The 21,958-nt window shown below is 40.9% G+C and overlaps 1 protein-coding gene and 1 long non-coding RNA gene across 2 annotated transcripts in view; one reads left to right on the top strand and one right to left on the bottom strand.

Annotated features, from left to right (window-relative positions):
- UBXN7 (UBX domain protein 7) overlaps positions 1 to 631 on the bottom strand; it is a 60,074-nt gene extending 59,443 nt beyond the window's left edge. The window contains exon 1 of the mRNA XM_027537271.1: positions 496 to 631. Within this exon, the coding sequence (XP_027393072.1) occupies positions 496 to 568 (73 nt within the window). The 5' untranslated portion in view covers positions 569 to 631. The remainder of the gene's footprint in view (positions 1 to 495) is intronic.
- An 87-nt stretch (positions 632 to 718) lies between these two features.
- On the top strand, positions 719 to 21,346 carry LOC113889895. Its single transcript, XR_003510370.1, has 3 exons — positions 719 to 848; positions 19,920 to 20,014; positions 20,120 to 21,346. It is a non-coding gene; the product is annotated as an uncharacterized LOC113889895 (long non-coding RNA).
- Positions 21,347 to 21,958: the final 612 nt, after the last annotated feature.

A 21,958-nucleotide genomic window follows, 5' to 3' on the forward strand; every position in this document is an offset into this window, starting at 1 on the left:
GATGGCTCCGAGGGGCCCAGAAAGGGGAAGGGCAGGCCAGGGACGGGTGAAGAATGACCTGGCCGTGGAAAAAAGGGAAAAAGAGGTAAGGGGATGCGCTGCACCCCAAGGCTGCACAGAGAAGAGGAGATGATGATGAAGGAGGAGGGCGGTGGCCCGGGTGCGGCCCCCCACCTCTCCCGCCCCCAGGTCCCCGGGCCGGCGGGGGCGGATAGGCTCGGCCCATTCCCTGAGTATAGGCTGAAAGGGGGTGGGGAGATCTCCCTCCACACTGCGAGAAGACCGAGAATGAAGGTACGGGGTGCACGGGGATGGGGGGTGTCTCCCGCCTGAACCCGGAGACCCGACGCCGTCGTCGCTTCTTCCTCAGGAGGGAGGACGGGAGCTGTGGGTAAAGCCCGAGGGAAGAATGCATGCAGGTAAAGAGAAGCCCAGGGCACACCGGCCGCCCGCTCCAGACCCCACTCTCCACCTTCCGGTAACCGCGTCTCTTACCGGTGATGGCGGTGAACTGCTGAATTAACCCCTTCAGCGCCGACGACGCCGCGGAGCCCCCGTGGGCAGCCATCTTACCGCCGCCGCCGCTGCCGCCGAACAACAACACAGACACACACGGAACGCCCTCCCCCAACTCGCCTCACGGCTTGCGCAGGCTCATTGACCACCCCAAGCTCCGCCCCCGCCCCGCCTCCCCGCTGCGATCAGCGCAGGCGCACTTGCAGACGGTGGGAGCGCTCGGCTCTCCCGGTTGGCTGCTCTGTTGCTGCCTGCCACCGCATCCTTTGCGACCTCTGGTGCCTTCTTTGAGCTCCAAGACTAATCTCATAGATAAGTTTCCGAAGGTCTTGGTAAGTAGTAGACGTCTCGCGTTTCAGCTTCACAAGCTTTTTTTTTTTTTAACAGACCCAACTTCGGATGACAGTGTGTTTTGTTGTTTTTGCAACTCTGGAGCCCTCTGCTAGGTTTCCTGCAACTGGCATCAAAATACATATCCTATATCACTGCACCGAAGCGACTTTTGCACCTGCTTCGCAACTTCCAAACTGATTAGTGCGGCAGTCCATCCAGCAGAAGTAAAATACCAGGACCATTAGTGCAAATAAAGTTCTGGGCGCAGAGCCTGACACATTGTAGGTTTTAGTAAACGATTGTCCAGTCCGCTTTCCTTCAATAAATTTGCAACAGGTCTCCCTTCAAGGTCTCAGTTTCCTCATGCAAGGGAAACAAGTGTGTATATGTGTAGAAAAGAATAGAATAGAATGTGCAGAATAGAAAAGAAATGTATAGAGAAGTCACTGGAAAGGTCAAAATGATAATAGTTACCTCTAGAGAGGAGGAATGGAGGGCATGGTGAAAGGGGACTTTGAGGGTCTTTATTAATCCTTTCTCGTTACTGTTCACTCAGTCATGTCTGACTCTTTTCGACCCTATGGACTGCAGCAGGCCAGGCTTCCTTGTCCCTCACCACCTACCCGACCTTGCTCAAACTCATATCCATTGAGTCGATGATGCCATCTAACCGTCCCATCCACTGTCGTCCCCTTCTCCTCCCGCCTTCAATCTTGCCCAGCATCAGGGTCTCTTCTAATGAGTCCATTCTTTGAATAAGGTGGCCAAAGTATTGGAGCTTCAGATTCAGCATCAGTCCTTCCAATGAATATTCAGGATTAATTTCCTTTAGGAGTCACTGGTTTGATCTCTTCGCAGTCCAAGGGACTCTGAAGAATCTTCTCCAACACCACAGATTAAAACCATCAATTCTTCGGCACTCAGCTTTCTTTATGGTTCAGCACTCACATCCATACAAGACTACTGGAAAAACCATAGCTTTGACTCTACAGACCTTCGTCAGCAAAGTAATGTCTCTGCTTTTTAAAATGCTGTCTCGCTTGGTCATAGCTTTTCTTCCAAAGAGCAAGCGTCTTTTAATTTCATGGCCGCAGTCACCATCTGCAGTGATTTTGGAGCTGAAGAAAATAAAGTCTCACTGTTTCCATTGTTTCGCCATCTATTTGCCATGAAGTGATGGGGCCAGAAGCCATGATCTTCATTTTTTGAATGTTGAGTTTCAAGCCAGCTTTTTCACTCTCCCCTTTCACATTCATCAAGAGACTCTTCAGTTCCTCTTCACTTTCTGCCTTAATCTGCATATCTGAGATCATTGATATTTCTCTTGACAGTCTTGATTCCAGCTTGTGCTTCATCAGCCTGGCATTTCTCATGATGTACTCTGCATCCTTTATTTTTAAGCAAAGGTAATATTATTATGTTAATTATATGGCTTAAAGTATGTTTAAAAACAATTATAGGAGTACGCTTAAATCTGATGATCCCTTACCTTGAAAATAAAGTTAAAGAGACTCAATTTAGGCTCTTAAACTACCTCCAACTACATATTTTGCATCTACACAGAAAAATGGCCCAATAAAAGAGGATAAGTCATCTGGAGAATTGAGCCATCCTAAAAGTCTATAAATGCACTATTGAGATGAATTTTAAAAACAACCAAGTCAAATCAAAGTAACCATAGGGTTATATGATTGGCCTGTACTCCTAATCAAGAGTATTGTCAGTTAAATGACCCAGGTTGCTACAGTTTCTAGGTGGGTTGAGGAAGCCCAGGAACCAGTCATGGATTTGGAAAACTGGTTCACGTTCACACAAAGGTGCAAAAAAAGAGAGGAAAAACCAGAGCAAGAAACAGTGTAACCTCTTCCTTCCTAGAGGCCTTAATCCTAAAGTCTGTGTCTCTGAAGCCACCATGCAAAATCAGGTTCCACATAAGTTAGTCTAACACCACTGACTACAAAAACTATGTGCAATTATTTCTGTATCTTCATTAAATGCAGAGGCTAACAATGAGATCTGTAGGTTTTATTTCCAAAGTCTTAGGGTTCAGATATCATGATGTCATTTTTAAATAAATCTTATGAAAAAGTGGTAAAGACTGTGATATCCACGACTCTAGAAAAGATTTTGTAGAAATTAAAAAAATAAGCTAAAAGAAAGGAGACAGGAAATTAATAACAAAACCTTGACAGTTTTTTTGGATTTTTAAAGAATATGGAAGTTCTTTAGAATCACAAGAAAATATACTTAAATATGTCCCCCAGATCATGGAAAATACATTCTTGAAAAAACATGGATTATGCTCAGGAACTTAAATTGCAAAAATATTGTACATTGAATAATGGAAAATTAAAGTTTTGGATGACAAAGAGCAACTATCCCAAACTTAAACATCAGTATGAAAAGGCAAAAAGATATGACACTGAAAGATAAACTCCCCAGGTCAGTAGGTGCCCAATATGCTACTGGAGAAAAGTGGAGAAATAACTCCAGAAAGAATGAAGAGATGGAGCCAAAGTGAAAACAATGCCCAGGTGTAGATATGACTGCTGATGAAAGTAAAGTCCAATGCTGTAAATATCTGATGCCAATATTTCATAGGAACCTGGAATGTTAGGTCCGTGAATCAAGGTAAATTGGAAGTAGTCAAACAGAAGATGGCAAGAGTGAATATCAACATTCTAGGAATCAGTGAACTAAATGGACCGGAATGGGCGAATTTAATTCAGATGACTCATATCTATTATTTTAAAAACAACCAAATCAAATCAAAGTAACCATAGGGTTATATGATTGGCCTGTACTCCTAATCAAGAGTGTTGTCAGTTAAATGACCCAGGTTGCTACAGTTTCTAGGTGGGTTGAGGAAGCCCAGGAACCAGTCATGGATTTGGAAAACTGGTTCACGTTCACACAAAGGTGCAAAAAAAGGAGAGGAAAAACCAGAGCAAGAAACAGATATATCTTATATCTATTATCTTCTTCATCCTTAGAAGAAATGGAGTAGCCCTCATAGTCAACAAAAGAGTCCGAAATGCAGTACTTGGGTGCAATCTCAAAAATGACAGAATGATCTCTGTTCATTTCCAAGGCAAACCATTCAATATCACAGTAATGCAACTCTATGCCCCAACCACTAATGCCAAACAGACTGAAGTTCAATGGTTCTATGATCTACAAGACTTTCTAGAACACACCAAAAAAAAGATGTCCTTTTCATCATAGGGGAGGACTGGAATACAAAAATAGGAAGTCAGGAGATAACCTGGAGAATCAGGCAAGTTTGGCCTTGGAGAACAAAATGAAGCAGGGAAAAGGCTAACAGAGTTTTGCCAAGAGAATACACTGGTCATAGCAAACACTCCCTTCCAACACAAGAGACGACTCTACACATGGACGCACCAGATGGTCAATACTGAAATCAGATTGATTATATTCTTTGCAGCTGAAGATGGCACAACTCTATACAGTCGGCAAAAACAAGACTGGGAGCTGACTGTGGCTCAGATCATGAACTCTTTATTGCCAAATTCAAGACAATTGAATTGAAGAAAGTAGGGAAAACCCCAGACCATTCAGGTATGACCTAAATCAAAGCCTTTACGATTATACAGTGGAAGTGACAAATAGATTCAAGGGATTAGATCATAAAGACAAAGTGCCTAAAGAACTATGGACGGAGGTTCCTGACATGGCACAGAAGGCAGTGATCAAGACCATCCCCAAGAAAAAGAAATACAAAAAGGCAAAATGGCTGTCTGAGGAGGCCTTCCAAATAGCTGAGAAAAGAAGAGAAGTGAAAGGCAAAGGAGAAAAGGAAAGTTATACCCATCTGAATGCAGAGTTCCAAAGAATAGCAAGGAGAGATACGAAAGCCTTCCTCAGTGATCAATGCAAAGAAATAGAGGGAAACAATAGAATGGAAAAAACTAGTGATCTCTTCAAGAAAATTAGAGATACCAAGGGAACATTTCATGCAAAGATGGGCTTGATAAAGGACAGAAATGGTATGGACCTAACAGAAGAAGATATTAAGAAGAGGTGGCAAGAATACATGGAAGGACTATACAAAAAAGATCTTAATGAATAGATAACCATGATGGTGTGATCACTCACCTACAGCCAGACATCCTAGAATGCAAAGTCAAGTGGGCCTTAGGAAGCATCACTACGAACAAAGCTAGTGGAGGGGATGGAATTCCAGTTGAGCTATTTCGAGTCCTAAAAGATGATGCTGTAGAAGTGCTGCACTCAGTATGCCAGCAAATTTGGAAAACTCAAAGTGGCCACAGGACTGGAAAAGGTCTGTTTTCATTCTAGTCCCAAAGAAAGGCAATGCCAAAGAATGTTCAAACTACCACACAACTGCACTCATCTCACATGCTAGCAAAGCAATGCTTAAAATTCTCCAGGTGAGGCTTCAACAGTACGTGAACTGAGAACTTCCAGATGTTAAAGCTGGATTTAGAAAAGGCAGAGGAACCAAAGATCAAATTGCCAACATCTGTTGGATCATCGAAAAATCGAGAGAATTCCAGAAAAACATCTACTTCTGCTTTATTGACTACACCAAAGCCTTTGACTCTGTGAATCACAGCAAACTGTGGGAAATTCTGGAAGAGATGGGAATACCAGACCACCTGACCTGCCTCCTGAGAAATCTGTATGCAGGTCAAGAAGCAACAGTTAGAACTGGACATGGAAGAGCTGACTGGTTCCAAATTGGGAAAGGAGTATGTCAAGGCTGCATATTGTCACCCTTCTTATTTAACTTATATGTAGAGTACATCATGGGAAATGCCATGATGGATGAAGCACAGCTAGAATCAAGATTGCCAGGAGAACTATCAATAGCGTCAGATATGCAGATGACACAACCCTTATGGCAGAAAGAAAAGAAGAACTAAAGAGCCTCTTGAAAGTGAAAGAGGAGAGTGAAAAAGCTGGCTTAAAGCTCAACATTCAAAAAATGAAGATCATGGCATCGTGTCCCATCACTTCATGGCAAATACATGATAAAACAGTGAAAACAGTGACAGACTATTTTCTTGAGCTCCAGAATCACTGCAGATGAGGACTGCAGTCTTGAAATTAAAAGACGCTTGCTCCTTGGAAGAAAAGCTATGACCAACCTAGACAGCATTTTAAAAAGCAGAGACATTACCTTGCTGACAAAGGTCCTCAGAGTCAAAGCTATGGATTTTCCAGTAGTCATGTATGGATGTGAGAGTTGGACCATAATAGAAAGCTGAGCACCAAAAATTGATGATTTTTAACTGTGGTGTTGGAGAAGACTCTTGAGAGTCCCTTGAACTACAAGGAGATCCAACCAGTGAATCTTAAAGGAAATCAGTCCTGAATATTCATTGGAAAGACTGATGCTGAAGCTGAAGCTCCAATAGTTTGGCCACCTGATTCAAAGAACTGACTCACTGGAAAAGACCTTGATGCTGGGCAATATTGAAGGCGGGAGGAGAAGGGGATGACAGAAGATGAGATGGTTGGATGGCATCACCGACTCAATGGACATGAGTTTGAACAAGCTCGTGTAGATGGTGAGGGACAGGGAAGCCTGGCGTTCTGCAGTCCATGGGATCGCAGGGAATCGGACATGACTGAGCGACTTCACTTTCCCTTTTCACTTTCATGCATTGGAGAGGAAATGGCAACCCACTCCAGTGTTCTTGCCTGGAGAATCCCAGGGACAGGGGAGCCTGGTGGATTGCTGTCTATGGGGTTGCACAGAGTTGGACACAACTGAAGCAACTTAGCAACAGCAGCAGCAGTAAGTATACCACTATAAGACCAGGAAAATAAATACCCTAACCTCACTCTCCTCCTCCTCTACCATTTCTTGCCAGCAATCTCTACTAGCAGAACCCAACTGGAAGACAGCATGCGTGCTAAGTGCTAAGTTGCTTCATTCGTGTTCGACTCTTTGCGACGCCATGGACTATAGCCTGCCAGCCTCCTCTGTCTATGGGACTTCCCAGGCAAGAATACTGGAGTGGGTTGCCATTTCCTTCTCCAGGGGATTTCCTGGACCCAGGGATTGAATCCAGGCACCCAGGGATTGAATCCACATCTCCTGCATCGCAGGCAGATTCTTTACAGTATGAGCCACCAAGGAAACCCTATTAGTCATTCAGTTCAGTCCAGTCGCTCAAGTCGTGTCTGACTCTTTGCGACCCCATGAACTATGGCACGCCAGGCCTCCCTGTGGCAAATACAAATTAAAATTGCAGTAAAATACCATGCCACACTTATCAGAATCATTAAATGACTTACTATACCAAGTGTTAGAGAGTATGTAAAGTTGAATCTAGTTGATGAGAATGTCGACTAAAATAAGATGTACAACTTGAGAGTTGTGAGTTAAGTTTTATTTGGGACAAAATGAGGACTGCAGCCCTGGGGGCAGCATCTCAGATAGCTCTGAGAGACTCAACTGGAAGAGAGAGGACACAACAGCCTGTGGGGCAGAGAGTAGAGTGGAGAGAGAAGACAGTGGGTGGGTCTGGAGAACCAAAGGCAGGTTGATGGGCACAAATAGAAAGTGAAAAATATTTAAAACTTAATTGTCGAGAAAATACATATCAGAATTTGTGAAATGCAGTTTTAAGAGTACCTAAAGAACAAGTTTGCAACCTTAAATGGTTATATTAGAGAAGGTTAGAAAATGAGGACCTCAATAATCAAGAGGTTAATAAAGGAACAACAGAATTAACCCAGGGAGATTTAAAGGGGAAAATGCAGAAATCAATAAGATAGAAAACAAAATACAAAAGCTAGTTCTCTGAAATAACAAGTAAAATCGAAATCCTTTTACAAATTAGATTAAGAAAAAAAGGGATATAACAGATAGAGCAGTGACTTTTAAAATAAGAGAATATTATGAACAACATTATGCCTATGAATTAGGAAATAGATGGCAGTTTCCTGGAAAAATATAATTTACCAAAATTGACTCAACTATGAGTAGACTTATGACAATTAACAAAATTGACTTAACTACACAAATAAACAACCAGACCCAGATGACTTTACAGGTGATTTCTACCAAAAAGAGAGAAAGAAAAAAGAAATAGAAAAAAAAAAAGTAGAAGAAAAGAAACAGGTGGTCCTAAACTAATGCAGATTATTCCAGAAAAGGAACAATAGGGACAAATAACTCCTTCTGAAAACAAAGCAGTAAATGAAAACTCAGCCTCACTCATGGTTAATCAAGATAAAAATGCTATACTAAACCAAAATTTAGAAATCCAATAAGACACACACATATATGCATTACTTTTTAACTAGATTTATTCAGGAATGCAGGTATAATTTTATAACAAAATTTTTTCAATGTAATTTTGATAGTAGAATAAATTAAATATAAGAAACCATTTGATCCATTTGATCAGACAGAAAAAACATTGATGTAAATCAATATCCTTCCACAAAACAAAACCAAAAACATCCTTAATGCTCTAGGTAGAAAAAAAGCTTCCTTAACTTAATGAAGAATATTTACTAAAAGCACAGAGTAAACAGTTTTCTAACTAATAATAAAACATTTAAAGTCAAAAACAAGATAAGTATGCACTCTAACACTATTTCTATTCAGAGATATATGAGAAGTCCTAGCCATAGTAGTAAGACAAGAAAGAATATATTTAAAAATTTTTAAAGAAGAAAAAATTGTTATTGTATACTATATGACTATTTCCACAGAAAATATAAGCAAACTAACAAATTTTGAAATCAACAGAAAAGCTCAAGGATATCTCTGGATATAAAACCAAAATGCATATTTTAAAACTGTATTCCTAAAGATGAACAGCAAATAGTTTGGAACTGTAATTTTAAAAATATCCCATTCATGATAGTGACTAAAAATATAAAATATATTTACGTATAGATTTAACAAAAATGCAAAAGGTCTTGTAAAGAAAATGATAAACTTTATTGATAGGCAATAAATGAAGAAATCTACTATATTTGTGTGTAGGAAGACCCAATGTTATAAAGATGGTAATTTTCTGTACAATAATTGATAAATTCAATGTAATTCCAATCAAAATCCCACAGAATTTCTCCAACATTTTACTAAGGTGATCTGAAAATTCGAAACCAAAAAATCAATAATAAACAAGACACTTTTTAAGTAGAACAGGTGGAAGTTTTGCCTACAAGATATTAAGGCATAAGGTACAGTAACTAAGACTGTATGGTATGGGTGGGGGATAGACAGAATACAGAACAGGGAGTCCATACACAAACACAAAGGTAGATGGACACCATGACAGTGGTGAGGTCATGGTGATTAGTGAGGAAAGGATGGACTAACCAGTCAATAACCCTGGAACCTAAATACAACTAGATCCTAACCTTAGAGACAAAAATAGATTATAGATTCATTAAGATTTAAGTAAGAAGAGCAAAACTTTGTAACTTTCATGATAGCATATTTATAGGGGCTTCTCCTAAAGACTTTAAGTCAGACTGCCTTGCAAAACTTAAGAAGGGAGTGCCATGTACTTAGTGCTCCAGGGGGCACCATTCATATAAGCCAGAGGGTGATTCAGTTCAGTTCAGTTCAGTCACTCAGTTGTGTCCAACTCTGCAACCCCATGAATCACAGCACGCCAGGCCTCCCTGTCCATCACCAACTCCCAGAGTTTACTCAACTCATGTCCATCAAGTCGGTGATGCCATCCAGCCATCTCATCCTCTGTCGTCCCCTTCTCCTCCTGCCCCCAATCCCTCCCAGCATGAGTCTTTTCCAGTGAGTCAACTCTTCGCATGAGGTGGCCAAAGTACTGGAGTTTCAGCTTTAGCATCAGTCCTTCCAATGAACACCCAGGACTGATCTCCTTTAGGATGGACTGGTTGGATTTCCTTGCAGTCCAAGGGACTCTCAAGAGTCTTCTCCAACACCACAGTTCAAAAGTATCAATTCTTTGGTGCTCAGCTTTCTTCACAGTCCAACTCTCACATCCATACATGACCACAGGAAAAACCATAGCCTTGACTAGACAGACCTTTGTTGACAAAGTAATGTCTCTGCTTTTGAATATGCTATCTAGGTTGGTCATAACTTTCCTTCCAGGGAGTAAGCGTCTTTTAATTTCATGGCTGCAGTCACCATCTGCAGTGATTTTGGAGCCCAAAAAAATAAAGTCTGACACTGTTTCCACATCTGTTTCCCATGAAGTGATGGGACCAGATGCCATGATCTTTGTTTTCTGAATGTTGAGCTTTAAGCCAACTTTTTCACTCTCCTCTTTCACTTTCATCAAGAGGCTTTTTAGTTCCTCTTTACTTTCTGCCATAAGGGTGCTGTCATCTGCATATCTGAGGTTATTGATATTTCTCCCAGCAATCTTGATTCCAGCTTGTGCTTCTTCCAGCCCAGCGTTTCTCATGATGTACTCTGCATATAAGCAGGGTGACAATATACAGCCTTGACATACTCCTTTTCCTATTTGGAACCAGTCTGTTGTTCCATGTCCAGTTCTAACTATTGCTTCCTGACCTGCATATACAGAATGCCCTAAAGCTGTGGATCAGCAGGTTTTTATCAAGGAAGTGAAAAAATTATTAAAACATAAAATCATAAACTACGAAGGCAAAAAGTGATAAATTTGACTATACTATAACTAGAAATGTCTGGACTTCTCTGGTGGTCCATTGGTTGAGAATCCGCCTGTTTGCAAACATCACATCCAGATACAGTAACATCCAGAGGAAGAAGAGCCAGCTCATCTCTTCTGCATTTTTCTCTTTTTTTTTTTAATTGAGAAAGGAAATATTTCCTAGAAGTCCCTTGAGAGACTTTCCTTCAGATTTCATCGGTCTGAATTGAGTCACAATTCTGTTCCTAAAACTGTCCCTGCCAAAGAATGTGTGATACATAACTGGTTTTTAGTAAAGCATATGGCTTTGTGGAGGAAGGTGGATACCTCCCTGAAGTCTGGTCCTTTTAGGAAGAAGGAGGGGAATGGGTGTTAATTAGGCAATTGTCAAAATCTGCTCCATTCATAAAGCTTCACTCTGAGCCTGATGAATTACCCCTGTACTCCTTGGTTCTGATTTTACCTTTACCTAGAATCCTTCCCCGGAGAAGGCAATGGCAACACACTCCAATACTCTTGCCTGGAAAATCCCATGGACGGAGGAGCCTGGTAGGCTGCAGTCCATGGGGTCTTGAAGAGTCGGACACGACTGAGTGACTTCACTTTCACTTTTCACTTTCATGCATTGGAGAAGGAAAGGGCAACCCACTCCAGTGTTCTTGCCTGGAGAATCCCAGGGACGGCGGAGCCTGGTGGGCTGCCGTCCGTGGGGTCGCACAGAGTTGGACATGACTGAAGCGACTTAGCAGCAGCAGTAGCAGAATCCTTCCCAATGATACTTTACCTTTCTACATTCCTTCATACCAGGAAAACAATGTGTGAGTATGTTGGTCATTGGAAACTTCTGTCTCTCAATATGATATTTAAAGACTGGTACTTGGTTTAGGGTTAGAGTTTTCTGTTCCTACTTTTTTAATATTTCCAGAATGTTATGTAAATAGAATATACACGGTGGAGCCTTTTGAGTCTGACATCTTGCACTTAGCATAACGCATTTAAGATTCATGCAGAACTTCCCTGGTGGTCCAGTGGTTAAGAATCCACCTGCCAATGCAGAGAACATGGATTTGATCCTTCGATCCCTGATCCAAGAAGATCCCATATGCCACAGAAGAACTAACCCCGTGTGCCATAACTACTAAGCCTGCACTCTAGAGCCCGTGCTTCGCAACAAAAGAAGCCACTGCAATGAGAAGCCTGCACATCAAAATGAAGAGTTGCCCCCGCTGGCTGCAGCTAGAGAAACCTCGCGTGCAGCAGTAAAGACCCAATGCAGCCAAAAATAAATAAATAAATAAAATTTTAAAAGAGTCACCCATATGTTGTCTATATCAGTATTTCATTCCTTTTTACTGCTAAATAGGATTCAGTTGTAAGCATGTACTACAATTATTTGTTCACTCATTAGTTGAAGGGTATTTGGGTTGTTTCCAGTTGCTATTATGAATAAAGCTACTACCAACTCGTGTAGAAGTTTTTGTGTGAACATAAGTTTTCACTTCTCTTGGGAAATACTTGGGTGTAGAAATGCTGGGTCATATAGTGAATGTATGTTTAACTTTATAAGAAATTGATAAACTGTCCAGATATTTTTAAAATTTCATTTTGGGGAAGATGCCTGGCAATCATCCCCTCAACCAAATCATTAAAGTTAATTAATATTACTAAGAATGAGACAGAACAATATATTGTATTCGTTTTTCTTTTGACTGCATAGCATGTGAGACCTTGGTTCCCCGACTAGGGATGGAACCCATGCCCCTGGCAGTGGAAGTACAGAGTCTTAACCACTGAACTGCTAGGGAAGTTCCTAACATGATATGTTAAGAAATAAACAAGCATCACCTGTGACATATTCTTGGCAAAACTTAAACTTCCAGGCTTAATTTCCAAAATAAAAGACAAATCAAAAAATAAGTTAAAGAATTCTATAAAGAAGCACTCAGGTAGATCCAGAATGTAAGCATTCACCATGCTAGTCTCTTCAAAAGAATCAGTGTCATAGGTGGGGGCAGGCAGGTAGTGGGGGAGGGAGAAGGCAAGAGGATTGTTCTAGATGAAAAGGGAATGAAAAGGAAACCACCACAATCAATGCCTTCATTGGATGCTAGTTATAAAATAACAAAAAAGAAAGCAGCTATAAAAGACATTTTTTGCAAACTGGAAATTTTAATATGGACTCAATATGAGATGACATTAGGCAATTATTAATTTTCTTAAATAAGATAATGACATTGTAGTTATGAAAAAGTTTTTATTTCACAGAGGTACATTCTAACATATTTAGGGGTAAACTATTATGATGTCTGCAATTTACTTTTAAATGGTTCAGCAAATTTAAAAATATGTAACATAGCTATGATAAAGTGTTAATAATTATTGAATCTAGGTAGTAGTGTACAGGTATTCTTTCAGATTTTCTGTTTGTTTAAAACTTGTATGAAATAACTGGAAAAAATCAAATTATTGTATTTTTTATTTCTATAAGTTCTATTTGTATTTCAAATCTGATATTTAAACATTTTCTTGTTACTTGCAGGTGCTTTCAAACTTTCATTTTATTCCTTTTGATAGTCACAGTTATTTTTAATCCTTGTCTGGTAAATTCAGTATCTGAAGACTTTGCAAGTTGGTTCACTGTTATTTATCCTGCTTCTCATACATGATACCTGGATCTCTCTGTGTGTGCTTCAGTTCAGTTCAGCTCAGTCACTCAGTCATGTCCGACTCTTTGCGACCCCATGGACTGCAGCACTCCAGGCCTCCCAGTCCATCACCAACTCCCAGAGTTTACCCATACTCCTGTCCATTGAGTCAGTGATGCCATCCAACCATCTCATCCTCTTTCGTCCGCTTCTCCACCTTCCTTCAATCTTTCCCAGCATCAGGGACTTTTCCAATGAGTCAGCTCTTCACATCAGGTGGCCAAAGTATTGGAGTTTCAACTTCAAAATCAGTCTTTCCAATGAACACCCAGGACTGATCTCCTTTAGGATGGACAGGTTGGATCTCCTTGCAGTCCAAGGGACTCTGAAGAGTCTTCTCCAACACCACAGTTCAAAAGCATCAATTCTTCGGCACTCAGCTTTCTTTGTAGTCCAACTCTAACATACATACATGACTACTGGAAAAACCATAGCTTAAACTAGACGGACCTTTGTTGGCAAAGTAATGTCTCTGCTTTTTAATATGCTGTCTAGGTTGGTATAACTTTTCTTCCAAGGAGCAAGCATCTTTTAATTTCATGGCTGCAGTCACCATCCGCAGTGATTTTGGAGCCCCCCCAAAAATAAAGTCAGCCACTGTTTCCTCTGTTTCCCCATCTATTTCCCATGAAGTGATGGGACTGGATGCCATGATCTTCATTTTTTGAATGTTGAGCTTTAAGCCAACTTTTTCTCTCTCCTCTTTCACTTTCATCAAGAGACTCTTTAGTTCTTCTTCACTTTCTGCCATAAGGGTGGTGTCATCTGCATATCTGACGCTATTGATAGTTCTTCCAGCAATCTTAATTCCAGCTTGTGCTTCATCCAGCCCAGCATTTCTCATGATGTACTCTGCATAGAAGTTAAATAAGCAGAATGGCAATATACAGCTTTGACACACTCCTTTTCCTATTTGGAACCAGTCTGTTGTTCCATGTCCATTTCTAACTGTCGCTTCCTGACCTGCATGCAGATTTCTCAAGAGGCAGGTCAGGTGGTCTGGTATTCCCATCTCTTTCAGAATTTTCCACACTTTATTGTGATCCACACAGTCAAAGGTTTTGGCATAGTCAATAAAGCAGAAGTAGATGTTTTTCTGGAACTCTCTTGCTTTTTTGATGATCCAGCAGATGTTGGCAATTTGATCTCTGGTTCCTCTGCCTTTTCTAAAACCAGTTTTAACATCAGGAAGTTCATGGTTCATATATTGCTGAAGCCTGACTTGGAGAATTTTGAGCGTTACTTTACTAACATGTGAGATGAGTGCATTTGTGCAGTAGTTTGAGCATTCTTTGGCATTGCCTTTCTTTGGGATTGGAGTGAAAACTGACCTTTTCCAGTCCTGTGGCCACTGCTGAGTTTTCCAAATTTGCTGGCATATATATTGAGTGCAGCACTTTGCTTAATTTATTTATTTATTTTTTACCCTGAGGTGCTTATTTTTTGCAAAATGACTTAAGAATTCTTCAAAATTTAAGATTGAAGTTACATTTCTCTAGAGATTTATTTTGATCCTGTCAACCGTTTAGAGGCACTACTATTTAAAAATTAATAAATAGAAATCTCAGTTAAGTAAGAGTCTGGAAATAAAAGGGGGAGTACTCATGCCCCATGCCATAGCAGATTCCAACAGGAAGAAGAACTTCTTTCCTGGTGAGGACTCAACCAATGAGAAGCCATGGGCTCTTCAATTACTCTAGCCCCCCCACCCTCCCCAGCTTCCTTTTCCTCTCTGTAAAAGCTTTTCCTTCCCTTGCTGTGTGGGAACTTGCACATGGCTCATCACATTTGTAGGCCCACAATTGCAGGTCTTTGCTGATCCTGAATAAATCCATCTTTGCTGGAGAAATACCTGGCAGTTTGTTTGCTTTAGGTCAGCACTACCACAGCAGGACCAATGTGAATTAAGCTCATAAGACTTTCTGAACCAATGAAACAGGGTTGCTAATCAACTAGTGAGAGCAGGCCTTGGGCTACAGCTTCTCAGAGAGAGCCCTCACCCCCCATTATGCATCATTGAGGCAACCTTCCATGCATCTCCATGGTGACAGAAGGTGGAAGGGTTATTTACTTCTGGTTCTCTGTCATCAGAGGGGTCAAATGCATGGGGTGTGTTTTATACTGTACTCTTTTTTATGAGCTAAATTGTATCACTCTAAGATTTGCATGTGAAGGTCTAATATATAGCACCTTAGAATGTGACTGTATTTGGAGACAGGGACTTGAAAGAGATGGTTAGTTAAAACTAGGTCCTTAGGGTGGTTGTAATACATTCTGACTGGTGTTTTTCTTTTTTCTTTTTTAATACACAAAACAATTTACCATCTTACCCTTGCCCATGCTGCGTGACATGCAGGATGCCATTTTCCCGACCAGGGCCTGAACCCAGGCCCTGTCAGTCAAAGCACTGAGTCCTAACCAGTGGACTTCCAGGGAATTCCCTGACTGGTGTCTTCATTAAGAGGAAATGTGGACACAAAAGAAGACACCAGGGGTGTGCATGCACAGGTGAAAGACCAAGAGAAGACACAGAGAAAATGTAGCCATCTGTAAGCCAAGGAGAGAGCCTCAGAGGTAAACTAAACCTGTGGACGCCTTGATCTTGGACTTCTAGACTCCAAAACTATGAAGAAAATACCTTTCTGTTGTTCAAGCCACCCAATCTGTGGTACTTGGTAATGGCAGCCCTACTAATACCAATACCCACATTGCATGACCCTGGCTTTTTTCTTTACTCCAGACCCCAGGGGGCTGTGAAAATTGCAGCTCATGTTCGCTGGATCTGTCATACACCCTCAAACAGAAGAGATTTCTGTGCTCCCTTTCTGTTTCTGAGATTCCACATTGACTTTGGCCCAGTGATTCCTTATTATCTTGTCATCTCTTTAATGGTTTTAAGAAGTTTTGTTTGTTTTAAAATAGTATCTGGCAGTTTTAGTTGTTTTGTGTGAGAGAGTCTATCTGAACACCTCCCTCCACAGATCAGCTTTGCTGGAACTGAAGTTCCATTTAGGGGGGAGAGTTAATGTACTAAAAATGTGAACAGTCCCAATAATGGAAGTCCTCAAGAAGGAAATGGGGAGAGAGAGGGAGGCAAGTGGACTAAGAAGGAGGGGAGAGTGAGGGAGAAGGAAAGAGAAATAGAAGAAAAGGCAAGAAATAATGGATCTATCCTGAGACAAAAAAGATGGAAAAGTGAAGGACAACCTCAAGTCTTCAAGTCTGGGAAGAGAAAGAATGGTGATTTCTACTAAGAAGTATAGATAGAAGTGAATTTTCAGATAACGACCACGAGTACTATTCTGAGTGGTAGTAAGACTTGATACGGAGAAGGCAATGGCACCCCACTCCAGTACTCTTGCCTGGAAAATCCCATGGACGGAGGAGCCTGCTGGTAGGCTGCGGTCCATGGGGTCGCTAAGAGTCAGACACGACTGAGTGACTTCACTTTCACTTTTCACTTTCATACATTGGAGAAGGACATGGCAACCCACTCCAGTGTTCTTGCCTGGAGAATCCCAGGGATGGGGGAGCCTGGTGGGCTGCAGTCTATGGGGTTGCACAGAGTCGGACACGGCTGAAGCGACTTAGCAGCAGCATTTAATAACATGGAGTTTGAAAGTAGACCTGGTAGGTCTATCTTGAGCAACCACTTTCCCTTTTTTAAAAAACTGTTCCTGTTGGAGGATTTAGTAAGCTATGTTACTGGAACTCTGAGCAGTTATTTTAATTCCTTAGCAGCCTAAGATACCAGTGACATACAAGCCCCCATGTAAGATTTCTATTTATCTTGTATATATTTCAAGTGGGATAAATATAAAATATGTACCTACTCCTATTCCTATTCTTTTAAAAATTATATTAAAAAAATTAAAAAAAATAAAATTCAAAAGACAAAAATTGACTCCTTTCTTTTTCCTGTGTTCTACATTGTTATTGACATTATAGTTAGCAATGGCTATCAATAACCGAAAGCTTGAATATCACTGGCTTAATAAAGAGTTGTTTCTCTTACATACCAAGATGTCCAGGGGTAAGCAGACTGGTACTGGTTGAGTGAAGTCAGGGCTGATGACTCATAGCTTCTGCTTAAATAGATTATCTTTGTGAATTTAGGAATTGTCTATTTTTACCACAAAGTAGCAGTAGCAGGGGGTGGGGAGAGAAATGTTTGCACTTTCCTAAACTCTTAGCAGAAATATTAAGGTCCTAAATAATTCCAGCCAGGAGCTGGACAGTGCTATAGAGACTAGCTTCATCCTCCAAAACTTGGTTTCTCATACATATCCAAGCCACCAGTTTTATAGCAGATTAAGAGATACACCAGTTTTGAAAGTGTTTTGAGTGCCTATCTGCTCTGGCATCTGGAGTTAGTGCCATTGAAATTGCTATTCCTTACCTAAAAAGAGGTTCAGGACATCCTGGATGAAGGGAACTATAATAACTGTGATAGTTTCCTAGGGCTGCTGCAGCAAATAACCATAAACTGGGGGGCTTAAAACAATAGACATTTATTCTCTCACAGTTTTGGAGACTGGAAGTTCAAGATGTCACCAGGACCATGCTCTCATGAAGGTTCTAGGGCAGAATTTACTCCTTGCATATCTCTTAGCTTCTGGTTTCACCAACAGTCCTTGGCATTCCTTGATATAGAACTATATAACACTAATGTCTGCCTCTGCCAGCAAATAACATTCTTCCTATATGTCTCTTCATTTTCTTATGGCTGTCTTCTTGCAAAGAAACCAGTGACATTGGATTAGGGATTTGAAATAATCCAGTATGACCTCATCTTAACTAATTGTGTCTGCAATGACCCTATTTCCAAATAATGTCACATTTTGAGGTACTGGGGGTTTAGGACTTCAGCATATATGTATTTTGGGAGGCCACATAATCCATAACAAGGACCTCATCGCTGATTTAGAAAATTTAATCATAAACACACACTCCAACACCCTCTTTTATTTATCACCCTATGTCTGTCTAGGGAATTTAATCATTCCGTAGGATTCTTTCACGCTTGGTCTCATCACTGTCCAGTGGTACTTCTGAAATCAACAGACACTTCTGAGAGGTGACACCACCTCTACATCAAATTTCCAACCAGATCATGGTTTTTGTCTCAGGATGGCTCAGTTCTATTCCTACTCTAGGGTTAATACTCAGTCTTCAAGCAGATATGGTTTACCCCAGAATTGTAAGACATCCTGGATGAGCCCCACAAATACCTGATATGACTGAGCGACTGAACTCAACTGAACTGAACTGAATCTTGAACAAGAAGTAGTTGTAGGATAGCCTTGTGTGTGTACTGCATGCATGCTCAGTCACTCAGTTGTGTCCAGCTCTTTGCAACCCTGTGGACTGTAGCCCTCCAGGCTCCTCTGTCCCTGGGGTTCTCCAGGCAAGAATACTGGAGTAGATTACCATTTCCTACTCTAAGAGATCTTCCTGATGCAGGGACTGAACATGCATCTCCTGTGTTTTCTGTATTGGCAGACAGATTCTTTACCACTGTACCACCTGGGAAACCCATGAATTGCCTTAGTTTTCTATAATTCAATTTAATTTCTACTGAGCCCTTGTCATCTGGGATGGCAAGTTTCAGTTTTGGTTTCCTCATGCTTTACCCAAATTGTTCCTAAGTTCTAGGGTGTCTTGATTGGTTCCCTTGGGGGATATACGTGGTCCTTGGTTGTCATCCATTCATACCAGCATCTTTGAGATATTGGCACAGTCCATGTGGTCTTCAGTGGCCCCCAAGCACCATGGTGTTCTCCCATCTGCAGGATTCCTTTGAGTCTGAAAGCCCTTAGGGTCACATGTCTGTGTCACTCTTGAGCAAACAAGAAATGCCCTACTGTTCCTATTCCACAATGGGCCAAAACAATATGTTTCTGAGACAAGCATGTACATGGACAAAGTTTCCCTCTCTAGAGGCCTACTGTGCCTGAACATGTCATGCTTCTCCTCCCTTTTGCCAGCCCAGACAGTCTTTATTTGGGCTGAGGTCAAGAAATCTTAGCTTACTCATATAGGGGAAGAAAAAACCTTTTCCCCTATCCTTCTGTTCAGTTATTGGGGTCATGCAAATCAAACTCATGAAGACAGATAATGGAAGAAAAAAGTTTATTTTTCACATGCAGTGCACATACATGCAGGAAAATTCAGTATGAGTAACTCAGAGGAGTAGTTAGAATTGGGAGCTTAGACACCATCCAGGTAAGTAAATGTTGGGGTGGGGAAAGGGACTTATAACAAGATAAATGACTTTTTGGAAAAATTTTTAGAGTTGGGGGTTTTAGGAGGATAAACAGGATATAAGAAAGTCATAATAATGTTTATTACATTTATATAGGTATGAGTGGTCTTCCTGTCTCCTTCAGGGCCATAAAATTGCCCTGGAGAAGGAATTTGGGGTAGATTTTATTCTCGTTTTCCCTTCCAGGAATAGATCTGCCCTGAAGAGTAATTTATGGCAGCCTTATTTCCAAAATATTGTTGCCTCAAGTCACATAACGAGGCTTTGAGAAATCTATTTTTCTGCATCTGTTAAATTTCAAATGTTTTCAGCTTAAAATAATCTTTATACCAAATAGCATATTTTTGCGTGGCAAATTCTGATTCCCTTCACTCAACATCAGGTATTTTAAAAAATCTATTCTTCTTTTTGTGTTGAGTTCTCTCTGGGGAGTAGATTTTGAGACTCTATAGCACTTCTTTTTCCTCTGCTTTTTCCTAGGTGAATCATTCCCGAAAGAATGAATGTCCAATAGCCCATCTGACTTATGGGCTTATTTTCATTATTTTGAAAGGACCAAATAATGCAAGGACCAGGTAAAACATTGGTTAATATTCCAAAAACCTATCCTGACACACATTTGCCATGTCATTTCATCTCAACAACTCTGTTAAGAAGGCCTTTTTGTTTCTTTTTTGCAGTTGAGGAAACAGAGCGTAAGAAGACTGCACAGATTGAAGCAAAATTCAAATCCACATCTATCTGATTCTAGAATATTCTCCATTTTTTCCCCCTCCTGCTCACTTCAGAACAGACTCTCATATATTTCTGTTCACAATGCACCAGTCCACTTTTACTGAGGTCCCCCAATACCTCAAAGCTAATTCCTATAGACATTTATCAGTCTTTATCTCAACTGACTTTTCAATAGAATTTGGCATTTCCTTATTAAACCTTCTTAGAACAGTCTCACTCTTGATTTCCTGGGACCACAACTGCTGACTTTTGTCCTGTCTTCCTGATCCTCCCCTCTTCTGCGGCTTATTCCTTCTATCAGCCTTTCACTGTGTCCTGAGACTTGCCCAGGGCCACCTCTCTTTCTTACCATATCCTCAGTTCTAATAATCAGAAATAGAGAAGATTTACAAATTTCAGGTGTTAAATAAGTACATTTAATCCTTATATTTATTTTATATAATTTATATTTGACAAGACAGCATATTTTGTTTGAAAGAACATGGCCTTTAGACTGTAATCTGGATACAAATCCTGGCCTTTTCCACTTACTGTCAAAATGCCCTGATCTCTTCTTCTATAAAATGGGAAGTTTCTAAAACTGTGTGGAATGTGAAATGGGAGACTAAAATGCAAACTGTCTAAAAATGTGTCTAAAACTGCATAGAAGTCCATTCTTTTTTCTTATAAATCAGATCCTAGCTTACTTCCTTTCTGAACAGAACAGTGAGTAGTCTGAGTTCAGTCTCTAGAGTCAAATAGTCCTGTGTTTAAATCCTGACTTGGCCTCATTCTTGCGATTTGACCTTGGGCAAATACTGTGAGTTTCGGTTTCCTTCATCTGTAAAATAGGCACAATAATAGTGTCTCCTTAGCAGAACTGGTGAAAGGATTAAATGAGATATTCAGCACCCAGTGCACTTGCCTAGTCCATAATTAGTTTTCAGTAAATGTTAACTCTTGGGAACATGATCATCTCACACCTTTATGCAGTCATATTTCAATTTTAATTAGTTGGAGCTCCTACAGTTTTCCCCAAGCAAGGCATAATTTAAAATGAAATTGAATAGTTTGAGGTTCTTGGCACATATTTTACCAAGGCTAGTATCAGAATGGGCATCATTGGTGACTCAGTGGTAAATAACCTGCCTGCCAATGCAGTAGATGCGGGTTTGATGCCTGGGTCACAAAGATCTCCTGGAGAAGGAAATGGCAACCCACTGCATAATCTTGCCTGGAAAACCCCATGGACAGAGGAGCCTGGTGGGCTATACATCATGAGGTTGCATAAGAGTCAGACAAGACCTAGTGACTAAACAACAACAATAATATCAGAATAAATTAGAATCCTGAGTGTGATTCATAACAGTATCTTAATCCCAAACCCAGACATTTGATGCCTGCAATTGGGATTTTAACAATATGTGATGAGGGACTTTCCTGCTGGTCCAGGGGCTAAGACTGCATACTCCCAATGCAGGGACCTGGGTTCAATCCCTAGCCAGGGAGCTAGATCCCACATGCTGCAGCGAAGAGCTCACACGCCATAACTAAAGAACTTGCATGCCACAACGAAGTCTGTAATTCCCGCATGCTGCAACTAAGACCAGGTGCAGCCAAACAAATACTTTAAAAAATATACATAATAATAAGTTGATTTCCTTTCTTTAGAATGGAGGTGGATAAATTTACTAACTTCTAAATTTAGGCTGAGGGGGCGCGGCGCGGAGGGGTGCGGAGCCCGGCGGCTCGGGGCCCAGAGAGCGCCGCGGCCGGGAGCCCGCTGGCCCCTGACAGCCCCCTCC

Source organism: Bos indicus x Bos taurus, chromosome 1, assembly GCF_003369695.1.
Source record: "Bos indicus x Bos taurus breed Angus x Brahman F1 hybrid chromosome 1, Bos_hybrid_MaternalHap_v2.0, whole genome shotgun sequence".
Classification (NCBI taxonomy): domain Eukaryota; kingdom Metazoa; phylum Chordata; class Mammalia; order Artiodactyla; family Bovidae; genus Bos; species Bos indicus x Bos taurus.